At 37.6% G+C, this 19,436-nt stretch overlaps 1 protein-coding gene across 2 annotated transcripts; it reads right to left on the reverse strand.

The window, feature by feature from the left end:
* Positions 1-1,951: 1,951 nt before the first annotated feature.
* Positions 1,952-18,792, reverse strand: ZNF570 (zinc finger protein 570). 2 transcript variants are annotated; one of them, XM_032488025.1, is made up of 5 exons: positions 18,658-18,792; positions 17,720-17,794; positions 13,854-13,980; positions 13,424-13,519; positions 1,952-3,864 (listed from the first exon to the last, which is right to left on the reverse strand). In XM_032488025.1, exons 2-5 carry the CDS (start codon positions 17,750-17,752, stop codon positions 2,510-2,512), a joined length of 1,611 nt encoding a protein of 536 aa, XP_032343916.1. In that variant the 5' UTR covers positions 17,753-17,794; positions 18,658-18,792; the 3' UTR covers positions 1,952-2,509. The 2 variants fall into 2 exon arrangements, with proteins under 2 accessions (XP_032343916.1, XP_006180474.1); XM_006180412.3 differs by having other exon boundaries at positions 18,562-18,788.
* Positions 18,793-19,436: the final 644 nt, after the last annotated feature.

Consider the following 19,436-nt stretch of genomic DNA (forward strand, 5'->3'; position numbering starts at 1 on the left):
TTCTTTCTGAAGAAAATGGTGAATATAGTCTGGATGAATGGTGAATATGGCATACGTGAGGTATAGTAAAGAAATAACTGACAAAAGGAAGACATTACTTAAATGTTGTTTTAATTATGAAATAGTTTAAATATACAGAAAGATACAAAGAATAAAAACCCACAACCAGCTTTATCAATTTAGAAGAATTACCCATATTAATTTTTTAGGCATATAAGTGATGAAAAGATATCTCCCTTTGCATCCTTACCTCAGTCTCATTTTTCTCCCTCTCCAGAGGTCATCACAATTTGATGATCATTTCCATGAATGTTATTACACTATTTCCATATGGCATTTAGCCATGGAAAATACAGCGTTGATTTGCATGTTTTCAAACTTTATATAAGTAAGTGGAACCATATCATACAAATTACCCTCTAGTTCAGTTTCTATAGTTTCTGAGATGTATCCATATCTCTAGTTTGCTCATTTTGAGTTCTAACATTTTTAAATCCTAATGGTAATTCTGATTGCTTTCACTCTCACAAACAACACTGAAGTGGGTCTTCATGTACATCTCCCTGAACAGGAGAGACTCTGTAGAGGTTCAAGTGCAAAATTGCTGAGTCAGAGTATCCACATCTTCAACTTTACTAGACATTGACAAATTATCCTTTTTAAAAAACTATTTCCAAATGCACTGTATGCTATTCCCATTGCTTCACATCTTTCTGGTAATTGGTACTGTGAGGCTTTTGTCAATGTGATGATTTTGAAATAGTTACTGTGGTTTTACTTGTGTTTCCCTTATTACTGTGATGTATATTGTCAATTATACTGTACTTTCTCTACTGGTATAAACCATTTTTATCATATGCAGAATTTCTATAAATAGATCAGATTCAATAATTTCTTGCTGTTCTTGAGAATTCATACTTCATAGATGAATTTGAAAACAAAATTGTGAAATTAAGGGGCAAAAATGCCCATTGGGGAATTCTGGTTGGAACTGCAAAGAATCTGTGAATTAGGAGTTAACTGAAAACGTTATTGAGTCTCTTCAGCCTAGGCTGTTTAATATGCTTCAGTTTATTTTGTTATTCTTTAGTTTTCTGGGTCTACAAAATCAATTGTTTTATATTTAAGCATTAACTTTCTCAGCCTCCGGAATTTAACTCCACTGAGGACACGGTCTTTGTATTGATCATGTTGTCTCCTCACACCTAAAACAGTATCTGGCAAATTGGAGCTACTCAATATATCTACACATTCAGTGAATATTGAGTAGTTTGTAGTTTTCTTCCCTCAATCTCCTTTTAGTTTCATTTTACAGCCACTTGATAAAAATTTTTACAAACTTTGTTCTTTTTCTATGGTATGTAACAGTTTAAATGCTTTTGAAATTACCTAGATTCACCCACATAATTACCTGGGGCTGATGCTTTCTTATGGTACAGTACAAATTTCTATGTTTATTGGCTTTTGGGAGTAAATAGCAGTCCTCTCTGTTCTTGTCTTGATCTAAATGTAAGTTCTGTATTCGTCTCAGTGAATCTTAATTTTCTTTAATTGGTTTATCCAACTCATTCTCTTTAGAAACATCCTAAAACTGGTTGTAAGTGTTAGAGTTCTACTATTTGTGTCTGTATCAACACTCACTTAGAGTCCAAACACTCCCACTTATAGTCCAAAATTTTTAGGTTTCCCCAATTCTGACCTGCTGCTTTGCATGGATGTTCTGCTTTGTCCACTAAGGAATCATATTTTAGCTGTAAGGAGTAAATGAGTTAATATATGTTGAGTATGGAGAACAGTGCCTAGTGCCTAGTAAGCACTCAATACATGTTAGCTATTATTATTTAATTGAATATTTGCAATATTTGATGCACTACGTTAAGTACTTTACATGCAAATTTCTTACTTAATATGCACCAATCTACAATAGAGACTACTTCATTTAATACTCACATTTCTACAATATCCTTTATTATCCCTATTTTAAGAATTAAAGAAAACCCTGAGGTTTAGATAAGTCAAGCAAATTACTCAGTCACACAAAGCCACAGTAGTAGTAGAGCTATGATTTCCCAGAATCTAAGCTCTTAGTCTTGGGAAGTGCCTAGTGCCCAGAGAGGGAGACTGGAATAAAATAAGGCGGAAAGGTATATAAGAATCAGACATTGCCAATTATGGTGTTCACCTGTGCTCAAAAAAGAAACAAACAAAACAAGAATCAAAGAAGTTCCTCATAGACAGTTTAAAAGACTGAACGTTAGCTTAAGAACAACAGCAAGCCAAAAAAAACTTCTAACTGGAGGCAGTGATATGTGTATTCTTACACTTCAAAAAGATCAGTTTGGATGCATGGTGGGAAATGAATTTAACGGGACCAGAGGTTGGATCAGAAAGCTGTTAGAAACCTGTTAGAAAGCTATAGCAGTGATCCGGTAAGACAAAACTTAAGACTAGGAAGGCAACATTAGAGATGGAGAAAATGAGTATAAATTCCAGAAGTACTAATGAGAGTCTATAGGACTTGGTGACTGACTGGATTGGGTGGTGAGAGTGACTCCCCAAGATGGATTCTCTGATGATGAGCAAGGTGTGCATGTTGCCTGAAGGTTTTCTTGCATTCCTTACATTCATAGGGTCTCTCTCCAGTATGAATTCTCTGGTGTTGGGCAAGGGACCCACAGTAACTAAAAGCCTTTCCACAAACATTACATTCATAAGGCTTTTCTCCAGTATGAACTCTCTGATGCTGAGTAAGGGATGAATCATTGCTAAAAGCCTTCCCACATTTAATACATTCATAGGGTTTCTCTCCAGTATGAACTCTCTGATGTTGAGCAAGGTAGGCAATCTGGCTGAATGCTTTCCTACATTCCTGGCATTTATAAGGTTTTTCTCCAGTATGAATTCTCTGATGTTGAGCAAGGTGTGAATTCTGGCTGAAAGCTTTCCCACATTCCTTGCATTCATAGGGTCTCTCTCCAGTATGTATTCTCTGATGTACAGTAAGGTATGCACGAAGGCTAAATGCTTTCCCACAGACATTACATTCATAAGGTTTCTCACCAGTATGAACTCTCTGGTGTTGAGCAATAGATGATCTATTGCTAAAAGCCTTCCCACATTCAATACATTCATAGGGTTTCTCTCCAGTATGAACTCTCTGATGTTGAGCAAGGTAAGCAAACTGGCTGAAGGCTTTCCTACACACCTTGCATTCGTAAGGTTTTTCTCCAGTATGAACTCTTAGATGTTGAACTAGGTGTGCATTCTGACTGAAGGCCTTCCTACATTCCTTACATTCATAGGGCTTCTCTCCAGTATGAATCCTCTGATGTTGAACAAGATTTGATCTCTGGCTGAAGGCTTTCCCACATTCTACACATTTATAGGGTTTCTCTCCAGTATGTATTCTTTGATGAAGAGTAAGGGATGAGCTCTGGCTGAAAACTTTTTCACAGTCATTACATTTCAAAAGTTTCTTCTCTGTATAGATAGTCTTGGGCTTAATGCCCATTAACTTTTTTTTAAAGCTTTTATGTGTATTATGTGTAACTACTTTCTCCTCTTTGGGGATTATATGTGGTGTATGAAGTAGTGTGCTTGGATGGAAACTTCCCCAAGTTTTGCTATATTCTTGTCCCCTTTCATCAGCAGAGGCTTCTTCATGAGTGATTGTCTCTTCCTTGAAGCATGCCTTCTGATTCACTGTTTGCCTCTCAAAATGGCCTTCACATTTCCATTCTTCTCTCAAACTGGAGTACTCAAGGCCATTGCTTGTAAGTTTTTTTATTACCTTCTGAGATGACTGTGCTTCATAAATGTCCCGCTTTGGGTTTAATTGTTTAGTTTCACACATAGAGTCCCAGTCTGAAAAATAATAATAATAAAAAAAATGTCTCCTCTACTATGTACCAGAAGGTACATTTATGAAGGTACATTCATAAAGTGAGGTTTGTGAATTTAATAGCAAATAATGCCCACAAGAACACGAGCTTTTCTAGTTCTGATGTGTATAAGAACATAAACTGAAAATAGGTCATACAGAAACTTGAGAAGGAATGATGAGAATTATTAAGAACATCAACAAGGTAACTATCAGGTCAAGAAGGAATTACATAGGTGGTTGGACCTGGTTCTAATTTTATGCATGTATGGATAATACAGGAATTCAAATAATCTCCATTCGTCTAGTTGCTTCTTTCAAGAACATTCATTGAAACTTGTGCCAGGTACTGTTCTAGATGCTTTTGATATCAGAGTAAACAAAACAAAGATCCTTAACTACATGGACCTTATGTTCTTGGAGGAGATAGGAAATAAATGTTAAATAAGTAAATTTTATTGTATGTTAGAAGGCACTTAAGTCTATGCCAAAAGAAAAGTAGGATAAGAGAGATCAGGAGTTTGGCGAAGTCAAAGGTAGGAATCATTAAAAAGTTAACATTAAAGCAAAGATGTGAAGGAAGTAAAAAAAAGTTAGTCACTTAGACATCTGGAGAAAGAACATTCTGGGAAGAAGAAATAGCCTAAAAGTAGAAGCATGTTTGGTTTCTTTGAGGAATAGTAAGAAAGCCAGTGTGCCTGGAGAGGACTACGTAGTAGAAGATGAAGTCAGGAGGTAAAGGATAATCAGATTATTTAAGTTTTATAGGTCTCCTAAGGGATATAGCTTTTACTCTGAGTGAGATGGAGAACCACTGAAGTGTTAAGTGTATAGAAGTGATGTCTAGTTACGGTTTAATGAAAATACTGGAAGGTGGAAAGCAAGGGGAGAAGCAAGGGGACCTATTATTGTAGCAATCAACATGAGAGATGGTAATGATTCAGACCAGAGAGATATCAGTGGAGGTACAGAGAGGTGGTCAGAGTCTAGGTGTATTTTGTAGGAAAAGCCAAGAGGATATCCTTACAGACTGGATATAGACTGTGACAAGAAAGAGACAGACAAGCATGCTTTCAAAGTTTATGTTCTAAACAACAAAAGGATGGAATAGCCATCAACATTGATGAGAAAGGCTATGGATATAGCAGATGTAGGCAGTGAGGTATGGAAGATCCAGAGCTCAGTTTGAAATACTATAAATTTAATATGTCTTTTAGACTTTGAAATGGAAATGTGGAGAAGGCAGATGGACACATGAGACTAAGTTTAAGATAGCAGTCTATGATAAGGCATTAATATCCATAATATATATAAACAGGACACACAACTCAGTATTAAAAAAAAAAAAACAACTTGATTAAAAGAATGGGTAAAAGACCTGAATAGACATTTCTCTGAAGAAGATATACCAAAGAAGATGGCCAACAGGGACATAAAAAGATGCTCAACATCACTAATCATCAGAGAAATGCAAATCAAAACCACAACAGATATCATTTCATACATGTCAGAATGGCTATCATCAGAAAGGCCACAAATAACAAATGTTGGTGAGGGTGTGGTGAAAAGGGAACCCTAGAATACTGTTGGTGGGAATGTAAACTAGGACAGCCACTAGGGAAAACAGTACACAGGTAACTCAAAATACTAAAAATAGAACTGTCATATGATTCAGCAATTCCACTCCTAGATATATATCTGAAGAAAATGAAAACACTAATTCAAAAAGATACATGCAACCCAATGTTCAGAGGAGTATTATTTACAGTAGCAAAGATATGGAAGCAAGCTAAATTTCTATTAACAGATGAATGGATAAAGAGCATGTGGTACACACACACACACACACACACACAGTGGACTACTACTCAGTCATAAAAAAGAATAAAATTTTGCCATTTGCAACAACATGGATGGACCTAGAGGATATTATGCTTAGTAAAGTGTCAGAGAATATGTTATCACTTATATATGGAATTTAAAAACTAAAACAAACAAATATAAGAAAAAATAAATAGACTCACAGATACAGAGAACAAACTGATAGTTACCAGTGATGAAAGGGAAGCAGGGAGGGGCAACATAGGGGTAGAGGATTAAGAGGTACAAACTACTATGTACAAAATAAATAACCTACAAGGATACAGTATATAGCACAAGGAATATAGCTAATATTTTGTAGTAACTATAAATGGAGTATAATCTATAAAAATTCTGAATCACTATGATTGATGTATACCTGAAGCTAATTTAATACTATAAGTCAATTATACCACACACACACACACACAAAAGATAGAGATTTTTAAATTGGGAGCTGCCAGCATATACTTGGTATTTAAAGAGACTATATTACCAAGAGAATGTGTGTAGGTTAAGAGAAGAGAAGGGAGCAAGGAACAAACCCTGGAGCACTCCAACATTAAGATATTTAGGAAAAGAGAAGAAACCAAAGAAGATTAAGAAGAAGCAAAAGTAAACAAGAAAAAGTCAGGGCTGAGAACATTAATACCACATGATATTACAGGTTATAATAAAAATCAACTTGTTCAGTATGAATACACTGAAAAATAATAAAATACACTTTCATAATAACACATGTAGTTTGGAATATATTAGTTAAGAAATGTCACAAAAATAATAAAACAACAGCTAATAATAGTAATCATTAAAAGAAATATCTTTTAATTTGCTTTTATATATGAGGAATCCACAATGTAAAGCCACTAAGTCTCACTAAACTTACATATTATGTCCATTCAATCACAGTCAGAGCCTATTGTGATTTTTTTAAAAGAACTGCATAATGAAGAATCTGGCAGGCCTTTGTTCCTTTTTCCCAGGAGGTAACCTCTAAACCCTCTGAACTCCTGGAAGTAATGTCTTTGTTACTCATCGTGAGCCCCTTGGACCACACCTGATACTTAATACTAGTAAGGTGACTTATGATGAGCCCCTAGATAGTTTGGCTAACAAGATGACTCAGGCTGAAGGCTAGCCATGCTGGAAAGACCAACCACATGACTAGAGAGTTGGAGCTTTAAGCCACCATGATATCAGTCTGACTTTTGGGAAAGGAAGGAAGGCTGGAGACTGAGTCAAATTGGTTTATGATCCACTCAGTCATACCTACATAACGAAACAAAACAAAACAAAACCAAAAGCAAATGAAAAAACCCCACCCCTACCCCACTGTCCCAAAAAGCAAACTCTAGATATTGAAGCCAAGAGAGCTCCCCTAGTTGGCAATATTCTTTTGAGTATCAAGATGCCTGGGGGCCCTGAGGACAACAGAAGCTTCATATTTGCCACCCTCCCAGACTTTGCCCTTGGTGTCTCTTCTTTTGTCTAGTTCTGATTTGTATTGTTTTGTTACAATAAAGCTGTAATCATAATATAGAGCTTGCCTGAGTTCTGTAATTCTTAGTGAATTATCAAACCTGAGGGAGATTGTAGGCACTCCCAAATTTGTGGCCAGGTGGTCAGAAATGAGGGTGGCCCTGAGGATCACCAACTTTCAGCAGGTGTCTAAAATAACTGCAATCTTGTGGAGCACTGTCCTCTCAGATTTTGCAGTTTGACAAACTCACTGCAAGATTTTTTTTTTTAATTCTATGAAACTAGAAATCAACCACAGAAAAACAAATGACAAAAAAAAAAAAAAAAAAAAAAGACAGCATGGAGACTAAACAACATGCTACTAAAAAACCAATGGGTCAATGATGAAATCAAAGAAGAAATGTAAAAATACCTTGAGACAAATGACAATGAAAACACAACTGCACAAAATCTATGGGATGCAGCAAAAGCAGTCCTAAGAGGGAAGTTCATAGCGATATAGGCCTTCCTCAGAAAAGAAGGACAATCTCAAATGAACAATCTAACCTAGCACCTAAAATAATTAGAAAAAGAAGAACAAACAAAACCTAAAGTCAGCAAAAGGAAAGTAAAGATCAGGGAGGAAATAAATAAAATAGAGATTAAAAAACAATAGAACAAAAAATCAATCAAAGCAAGAGCTAGTTTTTTGAAAGAGTAAACAAAATCAACAAATCTCTGGCCAGGCTCACCAAGAAGAAAAGAGAGAGGACACAAATAAACAAAATAAGAAATGAAATTGGAGACAACCAACAACACAGAAATACAAAAAACCGTAAGAGAATACTATGAACAACTATATGGCAATAAATTGGACAACTTATAAGAAATGGCCAAGTTTCTAGAAACATACAGCCCACCAAAACTGAATCAACAAAAAACAGATCATTTGAACAGACCAATCACTAGAAGTGAAATAGAATCAGCAATAAAAAAGCTCCCTGCAAATAGAAGTCCAAGACCAGATGGCTTCACTGGGAAATTCTATCAAACATACAAAGAGCTCATACCAATCCTTCTCAAACTCTTCCAAAAGATTAAAAAGGAGGGAATACTCCCAAACTCATTCTATGAAGCTATCATCACCCTGATACCAAAGCCAAAGACACTACCAAAAAAGAAAGCTATATGCCAATATTGTTAATGAACACAGATGCAAAAATCCTCAACAAAATATTAGCAAAGAGAATCCAACAACACATAAAAAAGATCATACACCATGATCAAGTTGGGTTCATCCCAGGGACACAAGGATGGTTCCACATATGCAAATCAATCAACATGATACACCACATCAACAAGAGAAAGGACAAAAATCATATGGTCATCTCAATAGATGCAGAAAAAGCATCTGATAAAATTCAACACTCATTTATGTAAAAACTCTTACCAAAATGGGTATAGAGGGAACAAATCTCAACATAATAAAACCTATTTATAACAAACCTACAGCCAGCATAATACTCAACACTGAGAAGCTGAAAGCCTTTCCACTAAAATCTGGAATAAGACAAGGATGCCCACTCTCACCACTTCTATTCAATATATTATTGGAAGTCCTAGCCATAGCAATTAGGCAAGAAAATAAATAAAAGGGATCTAAATTGGAAAAGAAGAGGTAAAACTGTCATAATATGTAGATGACATGATACTAAATATAGAAAACCCTAAAGTCTCCAAACAAAAACTACTAGAGCTAATAAAAGAATTCAGCAAGGTAGCAGGATACAGGATTAACATACAGAAATCAGTGGCATTTCTTTACACTAACAATGAATCAACAGGAAAAGGAAGTAAAGAAACAATCCCTTTTAAAATAGCATCCAAAAAAATAAAATACTTAGGACTAAATCTGACCGAGGAAGTGAAAGGCTTATATGTGGAGAACTAAAAAACACTGAGTAAGGAAATTAAAGATGATTTGAAGAAATGGAAAGATATCTCATGTTCTTGGGTTGGAATAATAAATATTGTTAAAATGGCTCCACTACCCAAAGCAATCTACAGATTTAATGCCATCCCTATCAAATTACCCAAGACATTTTTCACAGAACTAGAACAAATAATCCTTAAATTTATATGGAATCAAAAAAGACCCAGAATTGCCAAAGCATTACTTAAGAAAAAGAATGAAGCTGGAGGAATAACCCTCCCAGACTTCAGACAATACTACAGAGCTACAGTAATCAAAACAGCATGATACTGGTACAAAAACAGACATATGGATCAATGGAACAGAATAGAGAGCCCAGAAATAAACTCACAAACTTTTGGTCAATTAATCTTTGACAAAGGAGGCAAGAACATACAATGGAGTGAAGACAGCAAATGGTGTTGGGAAAACTGGACAACTACATGTAAATCAATGTAGTTAGAACACTCCCTCACACCATACAAAAAAATAAACTCAAAATGGCTAAAAGACTTAAACAGAAGACAAGACACTATAAACCTCTTAGAAGAAAACTTAGGCAAAACATTATCCAACATAAATCTCAGCAATGTTCTCCTAGGGCAAGCTACCCAAGCAATAGAAATAAAAGAAAAATAAACAAATGGGACCTAATTAAACTTACAAGCTTTTTCAAAGCAAAAGAAACCATAAGCAAAACAAAAAGACAACCTACAGAATGGGAGAAAATATTTGCAAAAGATGAGACTGACAAGGACTTAATTTCCAGAAGATATAAACAGCTCATACAACTTAGTAAGAAAAAAACAAACAACCCAATCCAAAAATGGGCAGAAGACTTAAACAAGCAATTCTCCAATGAAGACATACAAATGGCCAACAGGTACATGAAAAAATGCTCAATAATGCTAATTATCAGAGAAATGCAAATCAAAACTACAATGAGGTATCACCTCACACCAGTCAGAATGGCCAAAATTCAAAAGTCTACAAATGATAAATGCTGGAAAGGGTGTGGAGAAAAGGGAACCCTCCTACACTGTTGGTGGGAATGTAGTTTAGTGCAGCCACTATGGAAAACAGTATGGAGGTTTCTTAGAAAACTAAAAATGGACTTACTATATGATCCAGCAATCCCACTCCTGGGTATATATCCAGAAAAAACTCTAATTTGAAAAGATACATGCATCCCAATGTTAATAGCAGCACTATTTACAACAGCCAAGACATGGAAGCAACCTAAGTGTCCGTCAACAGATAAATGGGAAAAGATGTGGTGTGTGTGTGTATATATATATATACACATATACATACAAAGATGTGGTGTGTGTATACATACATACAATGGAATATTACTCAGCCATAAGAAAGAATAAAATATTGCCATTTGCAGCAACATGGATGGACCCAGAGAATATCATACTAAATGAAGCAAGTCAGACAGAGAAACACAAATATTATATGATATTGCTTACATGAGAAAACTAAACAATAATACAAAGGAACTTATTTGAAACAGAAACAAGACTCATAGACATAGGAAAAAAACTATGGTTACCAAAGGAGAAAAGGGGAAAGGCATAAATTGGGAATATGGGATTAAAAAATACACACCACTATATATAAAATAGGTAACAAGGATTTACTGTATAGCACAGGGAACTATATTCAAAATCTTATAAAAACCTATAATGGAAAGAATCTGAAAAAGAATGTATGTATCTGTCTGCATCACTTTGCTATATACCTGAAACTAACATATTATAAATCAACTATAGTTCAATTAAATATATATATTCATTATATATATATATAATATGACACAAAACCACAATGAGGTATTACTTCACACCTGTCAGAATGGCTAGCATCAAAAGGACCATAAATAACAAATGCTGGCGAGGATGTGGAGAAGAGGGAACCCTAGTATACTTGGAGTGTATTATACTTAAGAGAAATAGGTCAGAGAAAGACAAATACTATATATTATCACTTATATGTGGAATCCAAAAAATAAAACAAGCAAATGAATATAAGAAAACAAAAACAGATATAGAAAACAAACTAGTGGTTAACAGTGGGGAGAGAGTATCAGGGAGGGGCAGGACAGGGGTAGGAGATTAAGAGATACAAAACTACTATGTATAAAATAAATAAACAGCAAGGATATATTGAGCACAGGGAATATAGCCAATACTTTATAATAACTTTAAATAGAGTATAATCTATAAAAATACTGAATCACTATGTTGTACATCTGAAACTATTATAATATTGTATATCAACTCTACTTCTCTCTCTATATATATATTTATTTATATATTTATGTATTCCCAAAATTGAACAAAGGACTTGAGCAGACACTTCAGAGAAAAGGAAATCCAAATAGCAATTTATAAACATAAAAAGAAGCCAAATTTTTATATTCATCAAGGACAGTCAGGTGACAAGTATAAGGAGATAATATTTCACACCCACCAAGTTTGCAAAAATTTTAGTATTTGTCAATTCTGAGTGTGGAGCAATGAACACTCTCACATACAACTGTTAGAAATGCAAATTAGTACCAGTACTCTGGAAGGTAAAATAGCATTATCCAGTAAATTCCTGGCTATAGTCTCTGTAAAAGCTCTAGCATATGTGTACCAGCTGTCACATGTAGTAAGGTTCACAGCAGTAACATTTATAACATAAAGCTGAAATAACTCAAATAACCAATAACAAATGCTGGAGAATAACAAATAACAAATCCATTGGAGAATGGATACATTTACACAGTGGAATACATTATATTTCAACAGAAAAAAAATTCAATAAAAAATAGCTACTAAAATCAACATGGATGAATCTCAGGAATATAATTTTGAGTTGGAAAAAAGTCAGAATTATATGCATAGTATATTTCTACACATAAAAAATTGAAAATATATAAATATAAATGTTTTGTTTAGGGATATATGGCACAACTATAAAGAAAAGTCAAGAAATGATAAGCAAATTGTAGGATAGTGGTTACCCTAGTAGTTCCCTAGGATAGGGATGGGCCAAGGGTAGGGGGTGGCACATCACTAGGCAGGGGCCCTCAAGGGCCTAAAATAGCATTGACAATGTTCTATTTCCCAAGTTAAGAAGTAGGTGCATGTGTTTTTGTTATATTACTTAAGCTATATATATAGGCTAATATGTATTTATATGTGTGTGTGGTTTATTTAATAACAATAATAAATAAATAAAATCTAGCCATATATTCTCTGATACTACAGTTCCACATCAAAAGTTTTTCTTAGGAAACTGAATAAAAACATAAAACGCTGGGGGGAGGTAGTGGTTGGGGGTGGGAGTGTGGGTGAGTTGGGGAGTGGTGTTGACAGAGATATTTACAATGACCCCAATCTTCTTCTGAACTTTAGTCCTCCATTTTACCTTAATGCTTCCTATGTCTATCTGAAAATCCTTCCTACACCACAAAGCTAAACTCTTAATCTCTTCTCCCTCAAATGTTTTCTAGCTTCTAACCTGTTTTTGTTAAAGACAATCATGTTCCCAGTTAACCAGAGTCCCCTCTCACCTCTCTGAACTTCCTTTATGTCAACTTTCTTTTCACGTATGCCATTTATAGCTATATTACACCTCTGCCACAAGTCTATCAATTATTTGATTATTTTTATAAATGTATAGCATCACAGCATCTTCCAAGTACCCTGTTTAAAGTACAAATTCAATAAATGTTGGTTAAAGGAATGAATGAACTGACCATTAAGAGAAAAATGAGGCATTTAGAGGTACACTACTTCTACTATAAAGTAGTAGCTAACAGCTTTTGAGCTTAGAGTATGAGATAGGTACTGTTGAAAGCACTTTAAAAATATTATCCCATTTTACAGATGACAAAACAAAGGCACAGACAAGTTAAGTAACTTGCCCAAACTTTCACTGCAAGTAAGTGTCAGGATTTGAACTTGTTACTTCAGTTATAGATGTCTGTAGAGCTCAAAAGTTTAAGCTGGAAGAGACTTATGGAACTGGGAAGGTATAAGACTCAGAGAACAGATAAGAGAGGGCAAAGTGTGAAAGGAGAGAAAGTTTAGAATAATAACTTTGGGAGAACACCCTAAAAGGACTCAAGTTTCTACTGATACCTAGAATATTTGAGAACATGTCAACAACAAGGAAGAGTGAAGAGGTGATACCTTTGAGTTAAGCTGGGCTGTCACCTCCAAAGGTTTCTGCCTGCCTATTTTCTCCTCACTCACCTGAGCACAAGCCTTTTGTCAGCTCTCTCTTCACCATCCAGGGCTCCTTCCCTTGTTCCAACAATAATATCACACTTGGTTTAGAAAAGCAAAGTCCTGTATATATGAAAAGAAAAAGAATTTGCTCATGCTGTAGATATCCCGCAATTCACACCCAGTTCTTTGATCATCAGGGAAGAGGGAGCTTATAGTAAGCCAGAGAAGAATGTGATAAGGACACATATTCAAAGGACAGCGAGGCTGCAGCTTCTGACATAGATTAATAATAGACCTGTTTACTGCCAACTCCACAAATATTAATCTGTTACTTTAGCACAGGCAGCAGACCTTGTGCTTGACTGCACACCAGATGCTATCCAAAAATTCACAATGGTGGGAGCAAAGTGCCCATTATGAGTAGAGGCTCATTTATGCAAGAAGATATTCTTACCCAGTGATACCAAGATCCTGTAGTTCTCCAACATCACATTACTGTACAGATGCCTTTGAGAAGAATTTAGGCAATCCCACTCCTCTCGGGAGAAGTCTACAGCCACATCCCTGAAGGTCACCAACTCCTTAAAGGAAATAAATAAATAAATAAAGTGAAATAACCTCATCTCTTTCCATACTCACCTCCTTCGCTGTGCCCCAGGCACTGGGACTCTCAGATGTTACATCCTCAAATATGTCAAGCATGTTCCCCTTCAAGGCCTTTGTACTTCTCAGATCATTCTGTACAAAAGTAGCAACACTCTTACCCCAGTTCCCTATTCCCCTATTTTTCTCCATTATCATTAATTATTTTGTTATTTATTGTCTGCCCCCCACCTCCACTAAAGTGTAAAGTTCATGAGAGCAGAGTATGTTTTCGTTTTGGTCACTGCTATATCCTCAGTTACAGAACAGTATCTGGCACACATGAGGCATTCAAATATCTGCTGAATAAGCTGGATTAATGAATGAATGGTTTGGAAAGTTCAAGAAGGCGTAAGAGGGTCAAAAATGAGACCAGAAAGTGCTTGCTGTATCTCCAGAAATGGTGCTAGACCAAGCAAAACAAATCATCAACTCCACTAAAATTCAAATACTTCAATCCAGACTACCTAAATTTTGTGTAAAGAAATGACTATACCACTCATAATACTGCTTCTGCCTATAGGAACTGAGCAAAGTTCTTAGAAACTTGGAGCTATGCTATGATTCAGCTGTGTGCCAGGTTTCTATAATGTGACCACTTGATAAACTAACATACATTATGTGTGTGGATATATATACACACATATAAATATACATATACATACACACACATACACACATATATATATATACACACACATAAATTTTTTTTACAGAATTAGAAGAGGTGAATCTGTCAAGGCAGAAGAACTTTTTTATTGTGCATTTGACACAATTTTGTCATAGTTTAAAAAATTTCTCTACAAAGTAAAAATTCTTAAAGTGTTTTTCAACACTCAGTTACTTTTTTTCTTATTTAATTATATGCAGTAGTTTGTGAATTACTCCCTCTCCACTCTAGCAATACCATCCCTCATATATTGCAGAAATGCTCCTGTTAAGGTTTGGTTCATATGTATACATGCTTCCAAAAATGTTTTCCTTAGCTTATGTAAATATGTATAACAAATGTATAATTTTTTTTATATGACACACATTTTTTCACTGATTCCTTGAGTTAATTTATACAATCAATGAAAATAATTACAATGCTTAAATTTTAACCTTAAAATATTTGACCTCTAACAAAGAACCTCTTAAAATATTTGACTTCTAACCCAATACTTGGTTTCAAGATCCATTCATAATTATAATCAAACCAGTCTATAGAAAGTCAACAGTTTCCTTCACTTTTTTGCCCTTTCATAGAAACATGGCTCCCAGCGGAGAAGACTAGTTCCCCTGAAGCCCTGTCATGAGGTGACTGTCTTATTTCTCACATCCCTTGTACCACAGCACGCGGAGGTGAGGTAGGTAACCTCTTTGCTCCTTATACTTGTTTCCATACCATTACTCAACCCTCTTCCCTAAAAGACACTTAGTTTTCAGTCTCATGAAATCAGGCCACTATCCCTCCTTATTTTAGTTATCTGCCGAATCCTCATAGATACCAATTCTGTCATTCCTTGAACCCTTCAGCATCTGGCTCACCGTCACGCTCTTCAATGCTACTCCCATTATACATAATCTTTGGTCATTTCAGTATCCATATAAATAAACCTCCCAACAACCTGGCCTCTCAGTTCTCTGACCCCCTCTCTCCTCCAGTAATCTCATCCTCCACATTTCTACAGTCACTCACTTCCACAATCATGCCCTGGACCTTGTTGTAAGTACCAAACCCTCCATAATCTCAACTTTCCCACTCTCACTTCCACTTCCTATATTCCAATTTTTGCCCTCTTGGTACCCTAATTAGGATAATCCTTTGCCCCCACTAGAACTTACAAATCGTTGATCTTACCGTGTTTTCACTGTTCCTCATCCCCATGTACCTTCAATTCCTAGAACAACCATTTGTTATAACCATCCCCAAGCATACACCCTCAACTTCCCTGCCCCCTCTGACTTCACTGTACTCACCTGGTTAAACCACACGCATCACTCAGCATACTCTTTTTCTGTACCCTGCACAGTTGAACTTTGCTGGAGAACTCAAACCAACCATGCTAAATGGTCTCACATTATATTCATGATCACTAACTTCCAGTGGGCCAAAATGATACATTTCTATCTATTTACATGATACATTTCTTTAGTCCATTCATTTCCCCACTCTCCTAAACCATCATTTGATACTTCTCTCTCCTCAAATAGTCAATACCTCCTTCCTCATCGTTATACTCAGCTAAAGATCTTGTTTTGTTTCACTGAAAAAATAAAAGCCATTCTAAGAGAACTTCCATGAACTCCCACATCTACACATCAACTTGCATCTGTGCCCATATACTCTGAGTTGATCCTATTATTGTAAATGAACAGCCCACCTTCCTAGCAAAGGCCAACCCCTCCACTTATACAGCAGACCTCAGCTCGTCTCAGCTACTTAAGCAGTGTCCAAACAATTCCCTCCTCTCTCCTTTTCATCTTCAATTTCCCTTTCTAGCGAATCTTTCACATCAGCCCACAGACATACACCCATCTTAAAAAAAAACCTTGACCACAGTTTCTCCTTCAGTTACCACCCATATTTCTTCTTCCCCTACTACTAAACTATTTGAAAGAGTTGTCTATACTTTCTATTAATTCCCTCCCTGCAATGAAGAGGAATGACATAATATGATGTAATATTAACAGGATCACTTTGGCTGCTCTGTTGAGAATAGACTAAAGGCAGTAAGGGTGTAAATTAAGAGACAAGTTAGGAGAGCACAGCAATAATCCAGGTGAGATGATGGTTTAGGCCAGAATGGAAACTGGTGGTAGTAAAAAGTGCTCAGATTCTGGGTATGTTTTGCAAGTAGGACAAACAGAACTTCCTGATAGAAGACTTTTAGCTTGAACATCTGAGATGGGGAAGTATGTAAGAGTTTTCTAACTGATTTTCCTGTTTTTGTCCTTTCAACTTATTCTCAATAGCAACCAGAGTGATCCTTAATGGGAATCAGATCATACCACTCCTATGCCCCAAAACTTCCAATGGCTCATTTCACTCAGTTTGAGACATTTGAATTTGAGGTGTCCATTCCACAACCAAATGAAGATACTGAGAAGGTAGGTGGATATATAAGTCTGGATTTCTGGACAAGAGTTCTGGGCTGTATACAATTTGGTAGTCGTTGGCATATAGATGGTATTTAAAGCCATGAGACTAGATGTGATCAACAAATGACTGAGTGTAGCTACAGCAGAGAGGAAGACAAGGACTAAGCACTCTTAGTTAATTAGGTGCTTAATAAAAATTTGCTTAATGAATGAACATTTGGACAGAGACTGAAGTTGGTCTGTATCTGGGGGAACAGCATTCTAAGCAGACAGAACAGTAAGTGCAAGGCTATGAGTTGAGAATATAATCAACTCGGTAGAAGGAAGTTAGTGTAACTGGAACTGAGTGAGTGAGTCAGACAGAGTGAGAAAAATTAGATGAGGTCAGAGGCACAGCCAGGGACCAGATTATGTAGGGCCTTGTAGGCCAAGGCAAGGACTTCGGCATTTATCCTGAATGAGGTGGGAATCTATTGGAGGGTTTAAGAAGTGACATGATTGGTTATCCAGAAAAGTTTCCACAGAAGGACAATTAATGTCTGCTTGTCTTGAAAAGCAAGAAAATATTTCAGAAAAGGGAAAACACCAACTCACCTGGTACATAGCTTTAAGAAGTCCAACAGCCATTCTTTCCTCCCCTTGGCCCTTTTATAGGGAAATGGCAGTGTCCTTAGATGAGTGAGATGGGGAAGAGAAGGTGAGAAACTAGGCTTTCCTTGCAGCATTCAGAATCACCAGCCTAGAATTTTTTGGCTTCTCTTTCCTTCTGTTGCACCCTTCCCTCCAATGGAGAGAAAGCATAATGGAGACGGGTCCCTACATCACTTGTAGATTTATTATTTTAACAACAGATTTTCTAGATTTTACAAACAAAAGACTCCGATTAATGCAATCGTTTGCATAAAGAAACACAGCTAATAAATAACAGCACCAAAATCAGGTAAAGGTCTTTCTGACTCTACTTTCATCTCTCCAGTAGATCAATGGTTCTGAAACTTGGTGGCACACTGGCATCACTTGGCGGCACACTGGCATCACTTGGCTAGCTTAGATACTGGTGGCAGTCTCAGTTCTCCGACCCCCTCCCCCGCCACACACACACTCACACTCACACACACACTCACTCACAGATTCTTAAAAACTACAGCGCCAACCACCATCTTACACAAATCAGTCAGCGGCCATGGATACGGGCAGTCTCACACTGTCACCCTCTCCCAAAGCCCCAAGCCTCAAATACTAGAGTATCAAAACCGATGGTCTCACTCACACACTCCAGTCACAGAGGCCGAGGATACAGGAACAGTGGGGGACAGAGAGTCCCTCCCACCCCGACTCACAGTCTCACACTCTGTGGCACCAACCATCGGCTCACTCGCACCCACAGTCACACAGATACCATGTGAAAAGGCACATCGGGTGACAGGCTCACGGACCGAAGGTATCAACCACCGTCTCACGCAGAGTCACAGAGAAGGCCCGGGGAACGACGTCCGGGTGACCCACGGTCCACTCCTCAACCCACTTCCTACCTGCTCAACTGAACTGCCGGAAGACCGGGTCCCTGCCCGGAAGGCTCGGGTGACCTCCTCTCGGGCCCACCTCCTGCCCCGAATCTGGTGGAACCCAGCCTCTGCGGGCCCGGAAAGAAGCGCCTCGGCCTCCGGAGGACACAAAGGGGCCGCGGGCCCAGTGCTCGCGAGGGCCACTGGGAAATGTAGTCCTGACCAGAAAAGGCCCCGGCGCAGCAGAGTTAACTGCCACAGCTCCGCTCCGCTGGGAGCGCGTAACACCGCCCCATCTGCCCCGGCTCCGGCCACGCCGACCTCTCCCTGGCCCTGCAGCGGAGGCTGGACGTCCCAATCGATTCCTCCCAGCTCCGAACCAGGGTCCGCCGAGCGTCACACCAGTCGGCCTGGGACTGAAGTGCGCAGGCACAAGCGCTCTGTTCACCTCCCTTAGCAACCCCGCGGAGAATTAAAAGCCGCAGGGGGCGGGGTTGGTGTGTGGGCGCGGCTAGTGCGCACGCGTCTACGTAAAGAGGGTGAGGAGCGAGTTTCTATATTGGAGCTGAGGGACCCGAAAAAAGTGTGGTGGGGCAGCAGAGAGTTGAGTGCGCAGGTGCATTATGCTTCGGCCCAGTACCACCTCCTCTAGGGCGTTCTTGCCCAGAGAAAGGTTTACTTTGAAGACAGGAGGGGAGGGGTCAGGGCAGAGAGTGTTGTACTTTGCATACGGTTCCTGTATTTGTGATTTGGTGACAGTGGGTGTCAATGTGTCCCCGTTTTCCTAAAATGGGTCTTCTACCAGG

This window comes from Camelus ferus, chromosome 9, assembly GCF_009834535.1.
Source record: "Camelus ferus isolate YT-003-E chromosome 9, BCGSAC_Cfer_1.0, whole genome shotgun sequence".
Taxonomy (NCBI): domain Eukaryota; kingdom Metazoa; phylum Chordata; class Mammalia; order Artiodactyla; family Camelidae; genus Camelus; species Camelus ferus.

Excerpts from the sequence above, each read along its gene's own strand:
- ZNF570 (XM_032488025.1), bottom strand. The coding sequence starts at position 17,752 with ATGGCTGTTGGACTTCTTAAAGCTATGTACCAG. Across the intron at positions 13,981-17,719 it reads TTCTTAAAGCTATGTACCAG|GAGTTGGTGACCTTCAGGGA; the intron begins GTGAGTTGGTGT and ends ATTTCCTTTAAG. Across the intron at positions 13,520-13,853 it reads CAGGATCTTGGTATCACTGG|GACTTTGCTTTTCTAAACCA; the intron begins GTAAGAATATCT and ends TCATATATACAG.